This window comes from Typha angustifolia, chromosome 15, assembly GCF_048772165.1.
Source record: "Typha angustifolia cultivar Huaian chromosome 15, ASM4877216v1, whole genome shotgun sequence".
Lineage (NCBI taxonomy): Eukaryota > Viridiplantae > Streptophyta > Magnoliopsida > Poales > Typhaceae > Typha > Typha angustifolia.
This window is the reverse complement of record NC_133253.1, coordinates 220,846-243,214: the sequence shown is the minus strand read 5'-3', so window position 1 is coordinate 243,214 and position 22,369 is coordinate 220,846. Positions and strand designations below refer to the sequence as shown.

The 22,369-nt window shown below is 36.7% G+C and overlaps 3 protein-coding genes across 6 annotated transcripts; 1 reads left to right on the top strand and 2 right to left on the bottom strand.

Moving 5' to 3' along the window:
* The first annotated feature begins 661 nt into the window (after window positions 1-661).
* On the top strand, window positions 662-6,726 carry LOC140777420 (cysteine synthase). 3 transcript variants are annotated; one of them, XM_073121515.1, is made up of 11 exons: window positions 662-819; window positions 1,335-1,388; window positions 1,487-1,596; window positions 1,700-1,757; window positions 2,098-2,361; window positions 2,442-2,579; window positions 2,683-2,734; window positions 3,211-3,290; window positions 5,782-5,841; window positions 5,965-6,045; window positions 6,393-6,726. In XM_073121515.1, exons 2-11 carry the CDS (start codon window positions 1,347-1,349, stop codon window positions 6,483-6,485), a joined length of 978 nt encoding a protein of 325 aa, XP_072977616.1. In that variant the 5' UTR covers window positions 662-819; window positions 1,335-1,346; the 3' UTR covers window positions 6,486-6,726. The 3 variants fall into 3 exon arrangements, with proteins under 3 accessions (XP_072977616.1, XP_072977617.1, XP_072977615.1); XM_073121516.1 differs by having other exon boundaries at window positions 711-892; XM_073121514.1 differs by having other exon boundaries at window positions 711-904.
* A 596-nt stretch (window positions 6,727-7,322) lies between these two features.
* Window positions 7,323-12,492, bottom strand: LOC140777424 (uncharacterized). Of its 2 annotated transcripts, XM_073121521.1 has the most exons (6): window positions 12,318-12,492; window positions 9,766-11,479; window positions 9,503-9,665; window positions 8,293-8,456; window positions 7,808-8,066; window positions 7,323-7,720 (listed from the first exon to the last, which is right to left on the bottom strand). In XM_073121521.1, exons 2-6 carry the CDS (start codon window positions 11,460-11,462, stop codon window positions 7,604-7,606), a joined length of 2,400 nt encoding a protein of 799 aa, XP_072977622.1. In that variant the 5' UTR covers window positions 11,463-11,479; window positions 12,318-12,492; the 3' UTR covers window positions 7,323-7,603. The 2 variants fall into 2 exon arrangements, with proteins under 2 accessions (XP_072977622.1, XP_072977623.1); XM_073121522.1 differs by lacking the exon at window positions 12,318-12,492 and having other exon boundaries at window positions 9,766-12,022.
* Window positions 12,493-14,305: 1,813 nt separating this feature from the next.
* On the bottom strand, window positions 14,306-18,654 carry LOC140777425 (probable serine/threonine-protein kinase PBL16). The gene is made up of 6 exons (XM_073121523.1): window positions 18,230-18,654; window positions 17,407-17,714; window positions 17,150-17,285; window positions 16,563-16,699; window positions 15,830-15,953; window positions 14,306-14,858 (listed from the first exon to the last, which is right to left on the bottom strand). The coding sequence occupies exons 1-6, from the start codon at window positions 18,291-18,293 to the stop codon at window positions 14,530-14,532; spliced, it is 1,098 nt and encodes a 365-aa protein (XP_072977624.1). The 5' UTR covers window positions 18,294-18,654; the 3' UTR covers window positions 14,306-14,529.
* Window positions 18,655-22,369: the final 3,715 nt, after the last annotated feature.

The window sequence follows — 22,369 nt, the reverse complement described above, 5'->3', positions numbered from 1 at the left end:
TGATACTCCTCCATTCATATATATATATATATATATATATATATATATATTTATATATAATTTATATTTAGTAAATTTTTTATCAGAGAGTATTATTATATGCGTATGATTTACCTTTGCTTCAACCCATTTCTTAAAAATATATTTGCTTAATTGTATCTGATCTATTTATTAGGAAGAATTAATATCTTTATCTATGGCCTATAATATACTGACTCATAATCACTGAATATAAAAATATATATTTTTATATATATTATAATTCTTACTGCAAATTTTAAATATTATAATTGTCATTGCATTTTATAAAATATTAAAATCAGTACTAAATTTTGTTTGTTTTGACTCTTTTAGAATTATCATTATAATTAATTTTTAATAAAATATTTCTACCAAATCATTATCAAATTAAAAAATAAATATAAAAATAATTAAATACTCTTTTTGAATTTTATATTATAAAACATTTCAATAATTTTTCCTCATATAAAATAAAATATTTTTGTTGTACTATAATATTAGATAGCTTTTAAACTATCTTAATAATTTATACAAATATAAAATAGTCTCTCTCTTTTTCACATCTCAGTTGTATTTTAATTATGATTAATTAAATTCAGCTAATGATGGATATCTATCTATCTATCTATTATATATATTTCTGGGTGGAATGCAGCACACAGATTTTGTAGGGAAGTATTGTTTCGATTTTCGAGAAGCATCCAAAGCTCGATTTGCGTCATCCATTGAAAGTCTCGTCTTCCGACAATTTCAACGGAGACTACGCTGCCATTTGCAACAATAAGGCGTTTGTTTTAGGTAGAAAATTAATCTCATCCCCCATTCTGCTAGCCTTGGCATCTGAGAGATTTCGGTTCTCACAGGATTCTGGGTTCGTCCTTCGGTTAGTTCAGTGCCGAAAAAATTTCACTTTTTGCCTTCTCGGATGATCGGATGATCTTTTTGAGATTTAGATACATTCGATGTGCTTGTATTCAAGATCGGTTGTTAAGTTTCATGTAAATCGTTAAGAACTTGCTTTCAAAACAGAAATTTCATTCCTTTTGGTGTATTTAAAAAAAAATTAAATTTCAGATCTGTTGTTAATCAAGGATCGGGCGTGTGTTTTGGGCATGCAATCTTCTTACTTTTTTGGCACGCTATTGGGAGATGTTAACAGAAATATGAGCGCTAGATTTTAATAGCAATAAGACTCAAACGTAGAATTAATAATTGGTGGAGTGATTAGTGATATCTTTTGCAACAGAGAGGAAAACAGACTTCTTACTATCTTTTTCTTTGTGTTTTATTTATAAACTCTTACTTTCTCGCAGTAAACCTGCAAAATGGGTGAAGTCAGTCCCGCGATAGCAAATAATGTCACTGAAGTATGTTATCTACTCAGTCTCTCTAGCTAAGTATCGGGAATCTTCTGTTTTGAATTGGGTTACCATTTGTAATTGTCTTGCTTTTGCAAAATTTCCAGTTGATAGGTAATACTCCACTGGTGTATCTCAACAATGTCGTGGATGGTTGTGTTGCTCGAATTGCTGCTAAGCTTGAGATGATGGAGCCCTGCTCCAGTGTTAAGGATAGGCAAGTTTTTTACTTTAATTTTTCATCTGTTATACCATGTGAGAAAGGAGGTTTTATGTCCTCTCTAATCGTTTCTTTTTATTTGGTGATTTGTGACTGGCAGGATTGGTTATAGTATGATCACTGATGCAGAGGAGAAAGGCCTTATTACTCCTGGAAAGGTCAGCAACTTCTTTGGTAGAGAATTCTAGAGCCAGCCTGAATGAGACCAAGACAAGCTCTGAAATGGAATTTTAATATAGAAAAATCTTGTTCTTGTTTGCCTATGATTATTGCTAAATGACCAAAGATACTCAAAAGAAGGAAGTAAGCATCCCAAGGTTTTCTCTTACTTAAATCTACTGGGACTTAGCTTTGGACCTGCATTATAACCTAGACCTACAATGTCAAGCAACTTTAGAGAATAAATTATGGTTATCTGCAAGCATGTGCTGCCAAATATTAGTGTTATATTAACCTGATGTTCTCCATATTTCTTTGTGCCTGAAATGATTTTTAAAGAGCGTCCTTATTGAGCCTACCAGCGGTAACACTGGCATAGGACTGGCCTTTATGGCTGCCGCCAAGGGTTACAAGCTCACCCTCACGATGCCAGCTTCCATGAGCCTAGAGAGAAGGATAATCCTCAAGGCTTTTGGTGCTGAACTGGTCCTCACTGATCCAGTTTTGGGTATGAAAGGTGCTGTTCAAAAGGCTGAGGAACTGGCTGCGAAGACACCCAATTCGTATGTTCTTCAACAATTTGAGAATCCATCTAACCCTAAGGTATCCATCATTCATTGCTGTATAAAAGTTTGACCTGCCATGTGGAACACTATTTGACCATATCTGTGTTTGGATAACAGGTTCACTATGAAACAACTGGACCAGAGATCTGGAAAGGAACAGCTGGCAAAGTGGATATCTTTGTCTCTGGCATTGGAACTGGGGGTACAATTACTGGAACAGGGAAATATCTCAAGGAACAAAATCCTGATATTAAGGTAAAAAATTTTATCTTTAATAATCTATTCAGTGGTTCTATTTTGCAGCTTAGTGCATAAAACTTGCACATATCTGCACTGATCTACTTTATTTTGTTTGAAGCTGTACGGTGTGGAACCAGCAGAAAGTGCAATTCTATCTGGTGGAAAGCCTGGTAGGTCATTATAATTTTTTTTTCCTCTTTTCCTAGAACATACAAGGCAATAATATGTGGCTAAAAGTCTTCATATGATTCTTACCACATGATGTTGTCTATCTAGTGTACTTTTCCTTCTTACTAGCACCAGAAAGCTACTGTAAAGTTGACATTCTGAATATATGAATTAGTACGAGTTTCTTTTCTGCATCTTATATACTTTCTTTTGACCTTCCTGGTCAGTGGTCAAGCATTGCTAGTTGCGCAATGACACAGTTCCATGTTTCCTCTTGACCACACCAAGTTGTTGTTGCATGCAAAGTTTATGCTGTTTATCATTTTATAGCATGCCCTCATCTTCTATGTATAGCTTAAAATATCAAAACCCATTGTCCATTTATTAGTAAGAGATAATATAACCATCATTTTCTGTCCTGCATCGGTATGTGTTTGTTGACATATTTCATCTGCATGATGTTTTTTGATTGTCTCAGGCCCACATAAGATCCAAGGGATTGGTGCTGGCTTTATTCCTGGTGTTTTGGATGTTAACCTCCTTGATGAAGTTATCCAAGTAAGAATTAAATAATGTTTCTGATCTTATGGATTGTGCAGTTGTGCTTCATTGTTGGTGGCACCAGTATTGGTCTCCTTCCTGAGTTAGCATAGTCGGTCTTGAATTATTTGATAAGAGTATAATTGGGAGGCGGTCTAGCTTTATTATCATGTCATGTAATAGCAACACGGCAGAAGTTTGAACTATTTATTGTCAACCACTAGAAAGGTCATCCTCAATGCATGCGTATAAGGATATTTGCAAAGCGTGATGAACTTATAAAGTTTGGGAAGTCTATTAGGGAGGTTATTTGAAACAGTGACAATAGTTGGAGAGGGGAGCACTGGGTCAAGGAAGAGGTTCATGATAAGTAATGGCACTCTCACTATTATGTGCTATTTGTTAGGTGGTATGCTATACATATCAAAATAATATTAAAATTAACATTGAGTAATTTGGCCTTGCTACAAGCCAAGGGCTCCTGTGGCACCATACAGAAGAACAAATAGAGTGGGCATTGTTGCCGCTCGAAAAAGCCTAGGTTCACTTACGGAGGTGGAACTGGAAAAAAATGAGTACTGAATAAATAGATATTATTTTTGAATGATACAACATAGGGGTGTAAATGAGCCGAACTTGAGCAAGCTGAGCCCAGCTTGGTTCGGCTCGATTATTGGGTTTTTCCAGCTCGAGCTCGCTTCAGCCCTTCTCCAGCCTGATGGGAGGGTTTAGGGGCGGGCATAGAAGAGTGTTCACCGATTGGCAACGGAGAGCAGAAGAAGCAAATGGGGAACTTTGAAAGAGAAGTAATAATGGAAGAGCATCAGTATTTTTTTTCAATTTAATAACATAAAATGCAAGAAATTGTGGACTCCACATCTGGGTCCTTCCAATCTGCCACTATTGAGCCAGAGTGGTTATCCCACACCTTGATGGTTCCATCTAGAGACAAGGGGGCGAAGCGATCTCCATCGGGGCATGAAAGAGGAGAGGAAGGAAGCCTTCTTCTCTGCTCATGGCTGTTGTAGACCGAGGAATAGTGACAGGAAACTTCACCTTGGTGGTGGGTCACATGCTGCTGGTGGGTTTTATCCATTTAAGTGGAAAGGTGACATTATTTTTTTGTCTTCATGTGGTGGTAGGTCACAGGCTGTCAAAAACAAATGGATTGCATTCATGTAACCCATGTCTAGCCTAATCGAGCAGGGCTCGAGCGAGCTAGCTCCAGTTCGGCTTGGCTAGATAACACATTTGAGCCTAAAATATCCGGACGACTCAGCTCATTTAGAACTCGAGCTAAGCCCACAAGCTTTTTTGACAGCCCTAGTACAATAGGCCTGAGGACAATACCAAATGAAGGTAAGATAGGTCAATAGAAACTTGAAATTGGGGTCTAGTTGCTGGTGTTAGAGGAAGGAGGCACTCTAAGATCTTATAATAGTAGGAAGCCAATGAAAGATGAGCCTTTGCGCTCCTAAAGTTCATTCAAGTTGGACTAAAACATTAACAGAACAACCTTTTAGTCTATATGAATTAAATATGATTGTACTGTTTTTGTTACTTCTTTGTCTGTTCCACTTTAAAAAAAGTTTCTACTATGGCATGTTTTCATGCCTATTATCAACCCCTGTATGTGGTCAATTCTGTTGTCTTGCATGACATGAATGAGAAGAAACATACTAATGTAGACTAAATCCAGTGCTTTATTTGTCCTATTACACTGGTCTAGTCTCCTGGTCTACCTCATTACCTTTTTTAGTTTCAAATTAAGGTGAATCAGCCACCAAGTTTGGCACATAATCTGTCATGACCACTTATGAGGGTTGTTGAGTGATGATAAGCTCCCCTGTGACATGGAAATGCACACAACATAGTATTGTACAATGGGCTACATATGGCATGCTTTTAACTGTACAAGCAAAAACTGACAACCGATTTAACTCGCGAAGGGTCTATGACAGCTTGGAAGACACAAATAGGAAGATTATTTGTAGATAGATGTGATAAAAGAAATACATCATCATTCTTGTATGTTTGATGATTGATATTAATGCTTAGAGTAATGTTGGTGTTTTGTATGAAGAGTTTCCTCCATTCTAGTCATCCCATGCACAGTCTAGTGCAGACCAAACATAAGTCCTGGACTGGAGAATGGCATTAGTTCTTCCATTGAATATATCATCCTGTTGAGTAGATACTAAGGATGATTAATTTCACATTATCCCAAGGTGGTAATTAAACCCCATAAAGGTAAGATTGTGAAGCACCAAAGCACATTTGTAGTAGAGTCAGTATAAAATAAAGCTATCTATCATTGATGTTTAGATTCGAACATGAGACTCAAATTGATTTAGATTTTAAGCAACAATGTTGGTAGTTCAGAATAAGGTTCTTGTAGATATGAATTTCATTAGGAAGTTACGTACCCCTCAATGCTTAAAAGGACTTCATAGAAAACTTGTATTGTGCAGCCTTTGACCTTGTTCTTGTTGTTATGTGCATTTTCCAGGTCTCCAGTGATGAATCTATTGAGATGGCTAAGCTTCTAGCCTTGAAAGAAGGGCTCCTGGTGAGTTGCAAAAGCAAACATCAGTTTCTCAGTAGTTTTCACTTTTTTTTCTAAAATTTAGATGTGTCTGTGCCATGGTGGGAGATCCTTTAATGGTGATGGTAAGTTGCTTCTCTATTTCAGGTTGGTATATCATCTGGGGCCGCCACCGCTGCTGCCATAAAGATTGCACAAAGGCCAGAAAACAAGGGAAAGCTTATTGTTGTAAGTTCTCACTTTTTTCGATGCATATATACTTCTCTTGTATTCTGTCTTTCATCGGTCTTTCTCTGGATATTTGAGTCATGTAGTCAATTAATCAGAGTATAAACACAAATTGCTGGTAGGACCTTGTCTATGTTGATATACTTAATTGAAACCCTTTTACCTTGAGCTGTCTAGTAATTACTTTTGTGATGCTTCCATTTATACTTTCCCATGTTAATATACTTCCCTCATAATTGTTGACTGATTTTAATCTGCACTTTTGCTGGTGCTTTTTGGGTGGTAACTTACTGCATTCTGTTTCTTTTATTGCTCAAAATTGTTTCCTTTTCTTGCACTGGGTACAGGTGATTTTTCCAAGCTTTGGTGAACGCTATCTTTCGTCGGTGCTCTTCCACTCAATAAAGAAGGAGGCAGAGAATATGGTTTTCGAACCATAAATGTTCTTGTTGAAGCTTGAAGCTCCACTATGGTAACCTTTAGATTTCATAAGAAATTCAGAATAAAATAATTTTAAGACGAGAGTTTGAGCCTCTGTAAACAAGGATCTGTGCAAATGGTTTCTTTCAGTTGGACCATATCCAAACTTCTTTTTCCTGTGCATCATTTATATTATGGGAAACTTTTGTTAGTATCAGATATTTCTCGCTTTTGAATGAGCAAGAGATATTATACTGCTTATAGTTTCTTCTTTACCTGTTCTCACAGGAATTTTGATTTATGGAAAGGCCAAGACTAGTGTAGCTATTATAATTTTTTTTTTTATATATACTAGTATAAGAGAGTTTATACCAGTTATTTTAGTGTTTAGTTGTATATTAGTATAATATGCAATAAATAAAATTGAAATGATCATTTGTCAAATAACTAAAATACTATTTAATATGGATGGAAAAGGAGAAGAGAGAGTAATTGAGATGATATTTTCTTAAGAATAAAATAGTAATAGGTAAATGTACAAATATTTGACGGAAGAGGAGAGGAGAGCGTAGATGTTAATTAGTATACTAGGTTAGATCTAAGTGACCGTGGGCTTATGAAACAAGGAAGTATACTCCCTCTTCTCGCCGTGCTCGCCTCAAGCAAGTATTTTGTATGATAATTATAGTGTGAGCTATTTGTTATAATATAAGGCCAATCAGATGGCCTCATTAGCCTAACATTGTTGTGTTCTGAACGTCAAATAAACTGGAGCCAAATCCTTTGCGAGAAAGAAAATATATCACATATGTGTTATGAACAGGAGCTATTATGAAGAGTATATAGATTATAAAGACATGAAAAATAATCTGCAGTTTTGAATACAATATTCACCGCAATGACCTCCACAAATCCTACGTGTACCTACATAACTCTACAAGTAGCAAATTAATTCGTTCTTAGAACCGAACAACATAAATGAGTTATGCTGCAGACTTCTGCACCATTTCAAGCTGAATCCCCCCCATCCTAAAACCTACAGATATTGACATTACCTTGCTGCTGTTTGTTACAACTTACAACTAGGCTCTGCACTACAAAATCTCAGTGATCCAGAGACCACATTGACGAAATAGAATCACGATAGTTTATTCTTCAGTCTTGCGCAGGATAGAACTCTTCTCCCATACGGGCTGTTGCGAAGTACCGGAACATGGGGCTTGATAGCGTCAACGAAAGCATCATAGAGTGGCCCCTGCTTAATAGATTAATTGGAATCGGAATCAGAATCAGAACCACAAGGGCTTAAGAGTTGTATATAAAGAGATCGTATAACTTTTACCTTGCTTATTTTAAGAGCTGATTGAATGACATAGTTTCCATATTCACCTAGCAAGATCTGGAGGAGTGAAGGATCATGCAGCAGTTCCTGGAGGATTTTCACACGCCTGGCATCCCCAGCAAGACAAAGACATTTCTCTACGACGTTGCTACTATATTTCTGCAGAGATAAAATCCCATAATGACCATCCAATTGATTTAGTATCTTTGCAGTCGCCCAAGGAATTTCCTGACCAAGAATGTATTGGATCACATAGTTCCTGCAAGATTTAACGACATCAAAGTGATGAAACTAAATGAAAATATATTGCTACACGAATATATGATGGCTACTATGCCAACAATATCAGGATTGGATTTAGGAAGTAGTGTAAAAAAATTAACAAAGGAGAAGAAGAAGAAATCCAATGTCAATCAGCTAATATAGATCATGAGTAATAGTTTTCTTCTTAAATCAAGGGAACAAAAAGGAACTCTGAAGTATACCCATATCTGTCTTCCGAAAGGATTAAAGCACGAGTTGTGAGAGCAGATATCAGTTGATGTTTCTTCTCATTGCTAGAATGAGAGATGCACTTTTGAAGAACACAACAGCCTTGACGGTCTTTTGCTAAATCAAAACAGTGAGCAGTGGCAGAATCCAAAAGGAACTGCAAAAACAGTAATAGGTTGCTATTGATGGTCACAACGAACAGACGAAAGTTCATCACCTTATATATGTCAAAGCTAGCAAAATACAAGTCTGCACGAGTACTGTATTAGTGTGGCATATTGAGAAAAAAAGGATGATGCACTCTATATTTTCCAGCCAAAATAAGGGGAAAGAATTCCCCCATGATATCACTTTGAGTACATAAAGGTGTCCCTTAGGGATTAATCTTGATGTATTAACTAATAAGTTACCTTGTAGAAACCAGCATCAGTTCTGTCATGCATCTTCTTTTCTTTTAGTTACAAGGACCACTTTGATAGAAGTAAATTATTCAGGAGAGGTGGTAAATAATTCTGACACTAAAACAGCTCAAAAACAGAAAAGAGGTAACAGGAAAAAGACGAGAAAAACTTTTTCTACTATGCACTACAATTCCCGAATTACAATAAGCATGAACAAGGATTGATATTCTCCAAAAAAAAGCATATACAGAGTTAGAATAATTGATATCGACAATCAGGAGAAGAATGAAACATCCTTAGTTTGTACAATCAGGGACAGGACTATCTGTATTAAGCAAAAGAGTAAAGAAGATGAGAACAGAACTGATGAAGCAGAGTTTCAGAGAGAGGACTGTAAAGGGATCTAAAACTTTTCAATAGAAAGATGATTTAGGAAACCTGAATTCATTAAGATATAGCAGTTATAACCTTGACAACAGACAAAAGAACATACCAAAATTCATAAGAAGAAATTTTTGATGCACTGCTTACAGTGAATAGTAGAAAATTTTGTGTCAGAAAATTCTGAGAGAGGTTTTAATCTTATACTACACTCAGAAGGGTTATCCTTATGCACTGGTAAAAATTTTGAGCTGTTTATCTTATATTCCTTTCTTATCTATAAAGATGATCATTTCCAAGTGGCAAGAGAGAGGGTAGAATATTTACTTTGATCATAAGGATCACTTTAGCATGATGAGACAAAACCAAAAATTAAAAAAGAAGAGCCTACTCAGTTTGCAGAAAAATGTATACTCCATACCCCGCTGTGTTCAGGCAGAAGATGTTTTAAGCAGAGCTGTGAAACATGACTACCATTGACATCCTTCATCAAAGAGTAGACATCAAGACTCAAAGCTGAAACAAGCAAGCAAATTTGCTCTGGCCTTCTGATGGTTTCTATTATCCTTTGAACAGGACGAGTTCTGCATATTGTAAATAAAGTGAAACCAAGGACAAGGAAAAAAAATCAGTGAGGAGGTCAATATAATGATTAATGACATCAACTTCATGCAAGATACATACCCATGCTTATCACATGAGAGGCTAATGAGCTCGCCTGGAGTTCTAGTAATTTCATAAACTATATGCGTCCTTTGATCCTCAGTACATACTTCAATAAGCTTTTGTACAAGATAGTTCCCAATGGGATCAGTCATAAGACCAACAAAATGATCAATAACCCCAATAAAGACGACCTCGATATCTTCCGCAGTTCCCTCTGTGAGTACTCTTTGCAAGTAGCAGCAACCTTTCTGATCCTTTGCCAATATATGGATTTTTGGCCCAACTACATCTTCTGAGCTGAATTTCATCCGGCGTAATCCCATAAATTGTTTAGATTCAGAATAATCAGTAGACGAGCACCAGGAGTTTTGTCCGTCAATGTGGAGCTTGCTCAGAGTAAGAGCGAGGTCAGGATCATCAGAAGGATATACATTTCCCTTCATTTCAACATGACATGGTGATCGGGAAGTAGCAACAAAAGCAGATTTAGTGGTTCTAGGTGAGTTGAATTCATGAGACAGAGTTAAGATCCTGTCATCGGGAGTCTGGTTGCCAACTTGGTCTAGCATCAGACTCTGTGAGAATTGTCCGGATGAACGAGTTAGTGAAAAAGGATACGTTGGCTTCTCACCATATCTAATCACATGTCCCTCATCTTTACCACATAAACCCTGACAGTAAGATCTTTGAGGGTACGTATTCATCAGCGATGCATCTAACCGATCATATCCCACATTAACAACAGTGTTGCTCCAAGAAGAGTCTTGACTTCCTTCCCCTATTTGGTGAGGGTTGGGCATCTCTATATATTGTGGATGTGCGACAGCAGCAGTTGGACCATTTAGAACTTGATTCTGTTCGGATCCTTGATTTTGGAGCAGTTGAAGGCAAGCATACACTTCCTGCAATCTGGTGTGTGTATTTTCCTCAACATCATGCCATGCCATATTTGACTGGATCATACTCTGATAAGGAACGTAGGCCAGCATATGATGATCCGGATAGCATTGCGGCCGAAAGACAGAAGGCACAAACTCAGATTCCTTACTAGAAACACCACGAAGGACCTGAACGTTATATATTTCAGGGTTTACCGGCATAATTCTAGAGTTTACTGGAAAACTTTGCGATTGCTCTCGATAGTCACCTAGTAAGCTCACTGGTGTTTGGTTCCTGAGTACATCGCCATTTACCTTCAGAAACTTTCCCTTATCGAGAGCATTTATCTTTCGACTGGATTGTGGGGCTTCGTTTGTGCAACTGGTACAGGGGTGCTCATCTGATGAACAAGTAGGAGGTAAATCTGAAATGCCGTCTTTACAACCTACATCCTCCAGTGCTGATGCCAAAGAATGCTCATCTGGCAAGTTTGCCGTGTCTTGATTAAGATCCTCTATAGATGTTTCGTGGTAATTACTTGAAGCAGCCTTCTGATCACATCGATTCCTCTGTATGGTCAAGCTGTCAAACAGGGCTGTATCACGCCCGAGCTCTGCGCATTGTGAAGATTTGTTGAAGTAAGTAATATTTCTGGAAGCAAAAGACATCCTCTCCTGTGTTGATGTTCCTTCTAGTTGGAACAATATTTGGCTAGTGCCAGGTTCTTCATCTTGCGAGTTCCCTAGAGTAGCATTTGGAATCTCTCCAAGAAACCTCACTCTTCTTCTGTACGCTTTACTACTACTACTATTACTACTACTACTTTCTCCTTCCATATTGCAAATGAAACAATCTTCACACAAAGAGAGAACAAAACCAGGTCAGACATGACATACCTTCAACAAGTAAAACATTAGACACCGCAAAATAGTAAAATTGTTGATAACAAAGGTTTCATCTTCTTGAACCAAAAGTATCCAATTGAGGCAAGTCCCCCATGATCAAAGAGCAAATATTCTCCACAGGTACATCTCAAACTAAGATATATTAAGGAAAGTTCTCTACGATCTGATAATATCAGGATGTCGGGAATTGAATCACCTGATGACCTCACTACTTTCAAACTGAATGCGTAATAGATCAAAAGAGAGGAGGTTTTTTTTTTTGTTTTGTTTTGTTTTCTTTCTTGTATAAAGAATAGAAGCAATAGCGGGAGAATTCAATCTTTCCGAATTCACTCAACAAACCATTATTCTACCGAGCGAATATAGACTAGAAGACACATATCTAACACAGTCCTACATAAACAAACAAAAGAAAGATCTTTGTCGCCAATAGATCATCACCGCATTGACTCGACGTCACAACATTTTCAACAGTAGAAAGAAAAGCCAAGACCTACGATGCAAAGGGTTTAAAAAAAAAAAAAAAACTAAACTTGATCCTCACGGTCTCATCTAATGCAGCTTAAATGGCACAAAACCCCTAAAACCTTGATCACCCCGCAAAGACAGAGACAGAGAGAGAAGAAGAATTCTTTTTGTCTCCAATCAAAACAACAACAAAAAAAAGCGCATAAAGAAAAAGGAAAAAAGAAATCCAATCTTGCGAGTATAAAGCAAAGAAAACGATGAAACAGGGCCCAAAGGAGATCAAAAGACAGGGATGGCATCGGCGAAGAGAAGAATTACCGGCGACGTGGAGAAGAGATGCATCAGGGAGAAGCGCTCAATGACATGGCTTTTATAAGGTAATAGTAGAAGTCCAAGAGAGGTGGAGAAGGGTGGTTTGGTAATTTCGGAGGAAAGCAGAGAGAGGAAGGAGTCTTGAGAAGCGGAGTTGTTTTCTGATCAAATATGAGCAACATATCAATCTCCTCCGCCTGTTCCTCTACCCTCTTTCCAAATATTATGCATAGAATCCCATATGAGATGGAGAGAGAACCAAATAAAATATATTATACCAAAAAATATATACCATGCACGCATGCATGGCTTTTTAGTTTTTATGGCCTAGGTGGTTTTGGGTTTCATCTTGGATTTGTCTGTCGGGTCCGTGTGGGTCAACAACAATAAATTCGATTAGGTGCATCTAATAATTTTAGGATCATCATAATAAGAAGATTTTAAGTAGGTGCGATCGAAGTATTATCAGATATGCACGATTAACCTCTAGATAAGGTTAGTATTTTATCTTAAACAAACCATATCTTTTGCTGTTACCAAATCTTTTTGAATCGATATATAGAGGTAGTAGAAACTTTAGCCTCAGTTACTCTCCACAAACCTTCTCTACGGGTTCGTTCATGAACACAATGATGCAATTGGCACTCCTGGAGACATCAAGATCGCATAAAAAGAAGTCTTATAGAACACTATGATTCAGCAGGCATTACTTCCCGTATATACTTTAACACAATAGAAGGACAATATAAATTATCACGGTATCCTTTACTATTTACTTTGAGAAGTCAAAGAGTCCATGAGGTGTTAGGTAGGTATTGAGAAGCCATATAAACCCAATAAGAATACGGACGAGTCTCATTGTGTTGTTCATTTTAGCAGTTTCAATCTAAACCACATTCAGCAACTTTTAGCTCATCTCACTACTCTCTTTTCCTTCTATATTATTCGCATCTCTTATGCCATAAGGTTGGGCTTCTTAGGGCTCAAAGATAGCTAGATGGCATGTCTTGATATTTATCTCAAAGATAGGAGCCTAATGTTTGAATAACAACTGCATAATCCTAGAACATATCCAAGTTTTGCTAGATGTTTTGGATTAGATATATATATATATATATATATATATATATATATATATATATATATATATATATATATATATAACAATCCAATAGCACTGATGGCATTGGCTACGTTTCTGTCTTTATTACTCGTGTCCCATATGTCTAAAGACAAATTGGTATTTGTCACAAGAATAATTAAATAATAACATCTCCATCCCAAATAAAGACTCTTGGGCACTCCTCCATTTGAATAATTCCTCTTGCATTAACAAGAAAAGTCGTCAAATAGACTATGACTAACATAGTGCCATGCTTGCCCATTGTAGAAAAGGACTCACTTTGAAAGAGTAAACTGTAGAAGATTCAGCTCCAGTCAGTTCTTGGTACCCATTTCTTCATAGATTTCTCATATTAACATTAGGCCAGAGACATCCAAGAACTCACTTTCTCTCTGACAGATACCAAAAGGCTTTCAAGAGATTTACGAGCATAGCATTCATCTTCTATTCTAGCAAGCATCTTACTGCTCGGAGAAAAGATTTTTTAACTTCCCTCATTGGAACATACTGAGAGTAATAAACCAGATCCCGAGGAGACGATAACCTAGTAATTATTTGGATATGCATTTGGTGAATCGAGGAAAGAAAAATTCCAGTCAGCAGCCAGCAGCCAGCTCCACTGGACTGATACAACCTCAGACAGGATAAAAGTACAAATTTAGTTATTCCCTGTAAAGATAATGAAAAAGATTGTGCATAAACCTTAAGCTAGATGTATCTGATTTTGATGAGATGATCAAGCATGCATTCTGTGATATGATATAACGTTGAAAATTTATAATTCTTTAGCATCTATAACTTTATTCTTTTAAGCTTCCTTTGTTTTTCTTTTCAATTTTCCTTCTCAGTCCTTTTCTGCAGAAAACAAATCTGGACACAAAGTGATATACATATATCAATGCTAACTTTGGTACAATATATGATCCAAGGTAGAGCAAACTGCAAGTTAAGCAATTCATGCACATTCTAATACAAAGCGATACATTCCAACAGATGGACGCAGATGACCATCCTAAGCAAAACCTATGTCCTTGGGAGTAAGACAAATAATCAGTAATACAGCGTGCTTCTGTCAAGCTAATCAAGAGCTAGAAATCAACTACTACTTGGCGCTTCAGCAGGTGGCTGAAGAGGTTCCAGCGAGTCGACAATGTCTCGCATAAAGGGCCTTGCCTTCGGATTACGATTGAGACAGTGGTAGGCCAGCATTGCTGTCTTGTGAACAGCTTTAATAGGATAGTCACCATTAAGCCTTGGATCTACAATATTAAGGATCTTCTTCTTCTGGGTAAGCAATGGAAAGGCCCAGTCAGCAAGGGTCTGTTCTCGAACGGGCCGGGACTTGTCTAATGATTTTCTGCCGGTAAGGAGCTCGAGTAAGACGACTCCGTAGCTATAAACGTCACTCATGGCAGTCAAATGCCCTAAATAAGGACAGAAGGAAATATATATCGAATGAGCATTTATATCAAGCATTCACCACAAAAAAGTAATGCCTGCTTCCAGACAAAGTCTTCATTAGTCATCATAGCTTAAACAAAATCATTTAAAACTTTACAGAGAAGAAAACACTAGCGTTTTAAGTTTCACAATTCAATATAACCTTTCAAATAAACCCTTTGAACTGATGAGCAACTCGTGCCTCAGGATAAGGAGATCACAGAATTAAACATGCATTATCATAAGTCATTCTTTTCAGAATTTTCTAATGGGCATCACACATATTCATCTTACATAGAAAAGGGAGTTGTCAAAGTAACTAGACCATCCATCCTCCGTTCATGGTTAATGCATCAGAGAGTGTGCTGTCAAAGTAATTGGCCGCACCAAAGGGAAAACAAGCAGCTGAGACTACTAATATCAATAAAATATGAACAAGATGGATACTGAACGATGAAGCTGTTGTCAACTTAAAGGTAAAGGCTTCACTTGAAATGGATATCAAAAAATCATGGTCATTAAGAACCTTAACATTTCTGGAAATGTAAGAAGTTTCAAAGTCAAATTTCAAAGAATTGTGGCAAAGAAACCAGAATACCAAGAGGAAGAAAGAACAGAGTTGAGCCGATTACTTCTCATATTTCTACATGATTACCATCATGATGTTCTTGGAAAGTTTTTAGCTACATTGATCCTTTCAAACAACCTATTACTCAAATGTACTGAACAGAAAAGCGTACTGCAATTCTAGTAATTCCAGACCTCAACATTAGCATATCTCTTTAGATAATTAATTAAAAATCAACCTCCAAAAGACATATTTGGATACCTTTAAGGTCCTAAATAAGTTATTGCCATGTAACATTCATCTACCAGCTCAATGAAAAAAATCTACTAGTGAAAATAAGCAAGAGCAGATTTTAGGTGACTCAAGAAATGTCTATAATCTAAATACCTGTCATTATGTACTCCGGGGCAGCATATCCGTAAGTTCCCATAATACGAGTAGACACATGGGATTTGTCACCAACTGGTCCATCTTTTGCAAGACCAAAATCAGAAAGCTTCGCGTTGTAGTCCTGCATGTATTATAAAAAAGGAAAAGAGAAAACAATCACGTACACATATAAAACTAGGTATTGAAGGATAACAATACAGAATGCAAGACAAATGTAGTGATAGTTATAAAGAAACAAATTTTGAAAGCTTTCTTTGAGAGAATAATAGAAGCCTAATATCTCTGATTGGTTTTGGTTCCCTTCATTTTAATTCTTGCTTCTGACTGAGAAAATTGGGACTTCGGAGGTACAACATGTTTAGCCATGCTTTTACTTATAGGACTTAATTTTGTTCAGATCCTCTTTTCCTTCTCTAGTGTAAACCTATGTATAAATCCTTTTGTCTCTTGGGGATATGATAAGATCCTTTTAAATATACTTAACTATTCCAGAAGCTGTCTAGGGTGTAAGAGAGTATGTATCAGCAATCCTCATAATTTTCAAATAATCAGATCCTACCGCAAGCTGATCATACGTAAAATGTCTCGCCAGTCCAACCTTTGTTGTGGTAGTTAACCTTTTCAGAGCTTCAACAGCATATTACGTAGTCAATCTTTTGGTAACAAATACCAATTAACTGGTATAGCAATGTGACTGTATAAGACAACAAAATAGTTTGAGTTTACTAACCTGGTCAAGCAGTATATTTGATGTTTTAAAATCTCGATATATTACTGGCTTTTCAGCTTCATGGAGGAAAGCAAGCCCCTTTGCAGCACCATATGCAATTTTCATTCTGGTAGACCATGGAAGAGGAAGCAATACTCCTACATGAGGAAGCATAGAATCAGCCAACAGAAGATGGATAGAGTTCTTATAGAATCATAGCTAATGGGAAAGGAAGAATGAGAAGGAAAAGAAGCAACAAAAGTTCTGTACATTTCCTCATTGGAGATTACTTATAATTTAGTAGTGTAACTACTGTTAATTTATTAGGAAATTCCTAGCTGAGAATTGAATAGAGAAATTCAATGTATATATGAGACATTCAAAGCAATAACACTGAGTTATCATTACTCTAGTAAATTAAATATTATCTTGACAATGAGCATAAGAAGAACACGATGTTAAAAGATAATGACTACAATTTCATGGTTTCTCTTTCAAAAGAAAAAAAAATACTGCAATTTCATGGTATAGATCCTTCTACTTTTTTTTTTCTTTTGTCTAAATGGCAACAAACTAGCAAAAGTTAAATGATGAATGAGCGATATTACTTGAAAAAAGATTTGACTCCACACTTCCTCGGGGCATGAACTCATATATTAGTACTCTGTGCTCGTCTTCACAGCAATACCCGACCAATTTCACCAAATTTGGATGAGAAAGTTGCCCAAGAAATATAACTTCTGCCTGCAAAAGGTATTAAAAAAATCCAATAAGATGATTAGCAGAGTTTATTCCTAACCTAAAGAAACAAATAAAGAAAGAAATTGAACAACATAATAGAAAAAGTTGTTTATAGGAAAGGTACCAGCCATTCCCTATGACCCTGACAACTGTTATCACCATCATGGACCTTGACGGCTACTTGTAAAGGCTGAATTCCCTCCCTAAATTCTTCAGTTATATAACCTTTATAAACACTTCCAAAACCCCCTCCACCTAAAACAGAATCCTGCCTGAAGTTCCCTGTAATTGTCTTGAGCTCATCAAATGTGAATGCTATCAAAGGATTTGTAGCAGTATCACGTCGCAAGTCCTCAACTTCTTTGGGGTTGGAGGGCAATCTGCTATTCTCCTCTCTTTCTTTCACTGACGGGCTCTGGATTTTCGGAGACTCTGTAATCGATAAATTTATAGATGAGTTTAGAATATGTACAGAAAGAAAAGAAAAACAATCTGCCTAAAGATGGATAAAATACACAATCAAACGATACAACAAATAAGAGCAGAAAAAGGAAGTAACTTTGGCTATCCACAGAAATGGAGAACAACTGAATTGTAAACAGAAACAGCAAAAGTAAGGAACTTTAAAAAAGAGGAAATTTTGAAACTTCTTGTATCTTTTTGCAATGAAGAATATATCAAGAAAAGAATGATTCTTTTCAAAAAAAATCTCCAAGCTGACATGTCTTTTCCCCAAACTGGACTCCCAGTATCAACATGCGTGCACAAAAGAACCAGATTGAAGATCCTATAGCAACCAGGATTTTGGATATCTTAATTTAAAACAGAAACGCACGGATCAGGATAAGTAGTTTGATTCAATAAAACATCTAAATACAAAACCACTCAAAAAGTAGCATGAAAGAAGAAAAGGTTAAATTAGAAGAAAAAAAAACCAAGAGAATTACCTGACTTAGCGTTAGAAGATACCCTGTGAATAGACGGGTTCACCCTAAACCAGCAGTTACCCATTATTAACCCTCAGAGAGAAAACCACTCAGGCCCTTCACCGAGATACCATCTTCCCTGCAACAAAAGGAATCCACACAAAAGGGAAGAGAGAGAGAGAGAGAGAGAGAGAGAGAGACTTTGCTAATAGCTTTATGGCTTATGGGTCTTAGTGGGTCTGAGTTCTGATACACCAAAAATAACGAGAAAGACACAAACAGATGTGTTAACTACAGGGCGAGAAATATCTCTTTCTTTTTCTCTCTCTTTCTCAGCTTAGAGTATAAAAATAAGACTCGGTTCTTTCAAGGAAGCTATGATAAGAAAGCAAAAGTGGATCACGGACAAAATATATTGGACCTTTCAAATATCTCATGGTGGTTTTCCATGGGCGGGGAAGAAGACAACAAAACGAACGCTTTCAAGTTTCAACCGTAATCTATATCTCGCTCTTCTTTATTGTATTTATATTCAAACGTATAAAAATTCTTTATTTATAAAAAAATTAAAAAAATAATAATTTATATTTGTGTTGGGGATCATGCTGGGTATTAGTAATACTCATCAAGAGGGATGATCAAAAAGAAAGAGGAGGAAAAAATAAGAAAAAGAAACCTATCTCAATCACTTTTTCTTTTTTTCTTTCTATTTTTCAGAGATTCCAATCACTAACCGATAAGCACAAGAGTGGGGCCCCGGGGTGTCCTTGTATATTATCTCTCATTGCATTGCATTGCATTGCATTGCTTCAGCTTCACATTTCCTTCCTTTTTATTTTTCTCTTTTTTGGAGTACCTTTTCATACTACCACCAAACTTTCAGTATTGTTCTTCTGAAAACCCCTCCTCCTCTGATAAACTTCCGATCTGCTACTTTAACCACCTCCTATTCATTCAAAAAGAATTCTGGCAAAACTTTTTAGTCAGAGATCAGAATATAAAATGCTCCTTGATGAGCTAAAAGATGTTTCATTTTTAGGCGATGATACACAGAAGGGGGATGTGGGTGGGTTGGCCATTTTTGTCCGGTCTTCTGTGGCAATGATAGGGGGTTTTTTACTTCTCAAAGTGGGCCAACCATTGGCATCATCCAGGATAGCACATCACAATGCTGCAGCTGCTGCTGGTGGTGGCGATGGTGGTGGTGGTGGTGGTGGTGGTGGTGGTGGTGGTGATGGAGGAGATATATGGACATAGTGGAGGTTTGCATCACTAAAAGCAGTCAGTACCAGAACTTTCCAAGTGGTAGCCTTTCGCTGAAATTTTTGTACCACTAGAGTAGTGAGTGGAAGTGTCCAAAGTGTATTTAATTGAGACTTTTCTCATTTGCCAATTCCCAATTCCCAATTCCCAATTCCCAGCCCTTCCAACCTCGCGTTGTCGACTTCAGATTGGTGTGGAGCTATTTCCATCGTGATACTTTTTTTCCTTTTTTATCCTTCCTCGATGCCCCCAAAAGTTAATACGAGTTTAGCAAAAAAAACTAATCCTCATTTAGACATAGAGTTATTTAAATTTTACCGAACTTTTAACTAATATACTAAGTTGTCTATACTTCAAGCCATATACATCGCTGAATAATTACTCCAAAATAAACATCGTCGATATTTGCCTTCATGACATCGTGTTGTCAAGCTATTCCTTCAAGCCAATCATACTGTTGAATCATAAATCGAGTCGAGTCATTAAATAAATCTACCACACCATCAAATAATTTTTCTATAATATTATTTTATAAATTATGGGTAAACTCGTTATTTCTTCTGTCATCGAGAAAAAAGCAACTGCTAATTTTACTATAGATGATAGATGTACTCTACTAAAGGTTAGAGGTTGGTCCAGCAGCACTTTTAACTATTAGATGTGGTAAATGAGAGAAGGTGGCCCACCACGAGGTCCCGGCCATTGGAGTTGCTCTTGATGTAGATGTATGCTGCACGCCTCTTTGTTCAGCTCGTGATAGATGACGACCAGAGTTGATGAATCTGAAAGTGTCGGTTTTGGTCTCACGATCTCTGGCTTGGGTCAGTAATAATAGGATGGTTTGCTAATTGGATTTGAACAGTAGACTCCAAGTGTGCTGGGCTTTAATACTTGCAATGGGGTGGTATTCTTTTCCCACCTACTGAGAGGAATCATTCTAAGAGCATATGCATTAATCAGTGTATGTAGGCATACACCCTCTCAATCTACCATACTTGATTGATGTTAACCCACAAGGACACCGCTTTCAATAGTGACGTTGCCGGTTATATCAGGGAAATTGAATATATTTCAACAGGTTTCTTTCTCAAACTACGTTATTAATTAGTGCTAGTTGAGCATTAAATTGTTAGAGAATAGATTCTATGGCCTCAACTTAATGCAATACATGGAAACAACTGCATTAAACTCAATTTAAGTTTACTTCTGAATAAAGTTGACCAAGAAACAAAAGAAAAATGTGCTCATTTTTCAACTAAAGAATGCATCAGAGATGTAATCCAACTTTTTGAAAAAATAAAAATCATAATCGCTGTTTGTTTCTTCTGGAGACAAAGATAAAACTACAAATTAATATGAAAGAGTTAGCTCGAGTTTGGAAGGACTTCTTATGAGAGAATTAATTATCACATCCAGTTTAAGTAGCTATTGGTTCAGCTTTTGATTTTTCTGCGTCAGTATATCAATAAAATAATTCAACAAGTCAACTTGACCTCAGACATGTTCTTTAATAAAAAGAAAGAAAGAGAGACATATGTTGACGCTGTGTTGACAGCTTACCAAAATAAAAATAAAGACCAAGACTTCGGCTAATTAGTTACTGGTGACGATGAACTCTATATTTGCTGCCTTACAAATTACCGCGTGGAATCAAGAAGTAGCAGACAGATATGGGAATCACAGTTCGGTTGGATGCAATCATGTTGGACTTCAAGATCAATTATGAATTAAAATTTTGGTTGTCTCTTTCTCGCTCTCACTTGGAGATTTAGTTGTCTTATACGAGCTATACACTCAAGATTGTTTTCTGTGGATAGTTGGGCCCTGGACTGTGCTCTTAGATCTATAGTAGCACATCGTATCCAACCTGAGGAGGGAATTTTGTTCACGAACTCTTGTCTTCACAGTAATGCTTTATTATAACATATATATTCATAAACTTCTTTTCATCGACTAGTAGGCAAACTTTTCCTTAGGGCTTCCCTATCTTGTTTCTCACCTCTGTTACTGTTCCATAGGCCTTCAGGCTATCAAATTTTTTGATGCCATAATCGAAACATACTTAAAGTTTACTAGATGTAGACTATATAATATCACTCTTGATGCAATTTGCGAATCAAATATGAAATTATCTATTGTAAGCTGTCTGCTCTCACAAATTATCTCAGTTCTTCTCAAGCCCAGTGGAAATTTCATAATTGCATTAGCATAGTCAACAAATATACTCCTCTCTCATGCTTGAACTCAAGGAATTGGAACAATAACAGATATTATTCCACCCTGCAGAGGATTTGACAAGAATTGTTAATGCAAATGAAGAACTCTTAGAAAGAAACTTTGTGCTTGCAAAGTATAATAAGCCAGACCTTTAGCACAACTCCTGATATCGTCTGAAGGGTTCATAAAATAGGTTACATGGAACTATGACAGCCACTCAACATGAATCTTAACGAAAGTATTGTGGTTTGCATTCTCCGATATTGTATACTATGACGCAAGATCTCTATGTAATTATAGATAGTCACAAGAGATTGACGGTCGGTGAAGCATGCCGTTATATTTTCCGTTAAAGTAAAAGAAATATGATGGTTGAACTCATGGCAGTAGAGGAAGAGTGTTACATAAGTCTCATTTTAGTAGCACTTCAACTTTCTGAAATGCTTCATACTGAGATTTCTTTCTAGGTAAATATAACTGTAAAAATGGAATTCAGTTACTAGTCACGACCAATTTTTGTGATAAAAGTTTTAAGACTAGTGGCTACATAGATTAAGAACAATAAGGAGCTACTTCAAGTTAATGATACCTCCTAAACCCTGGATTGATCACACATAAAGAATAACAACATAGCATAGGGGAGATTATTAAGTATATAACTCCATGTTCTTAAGACATGTT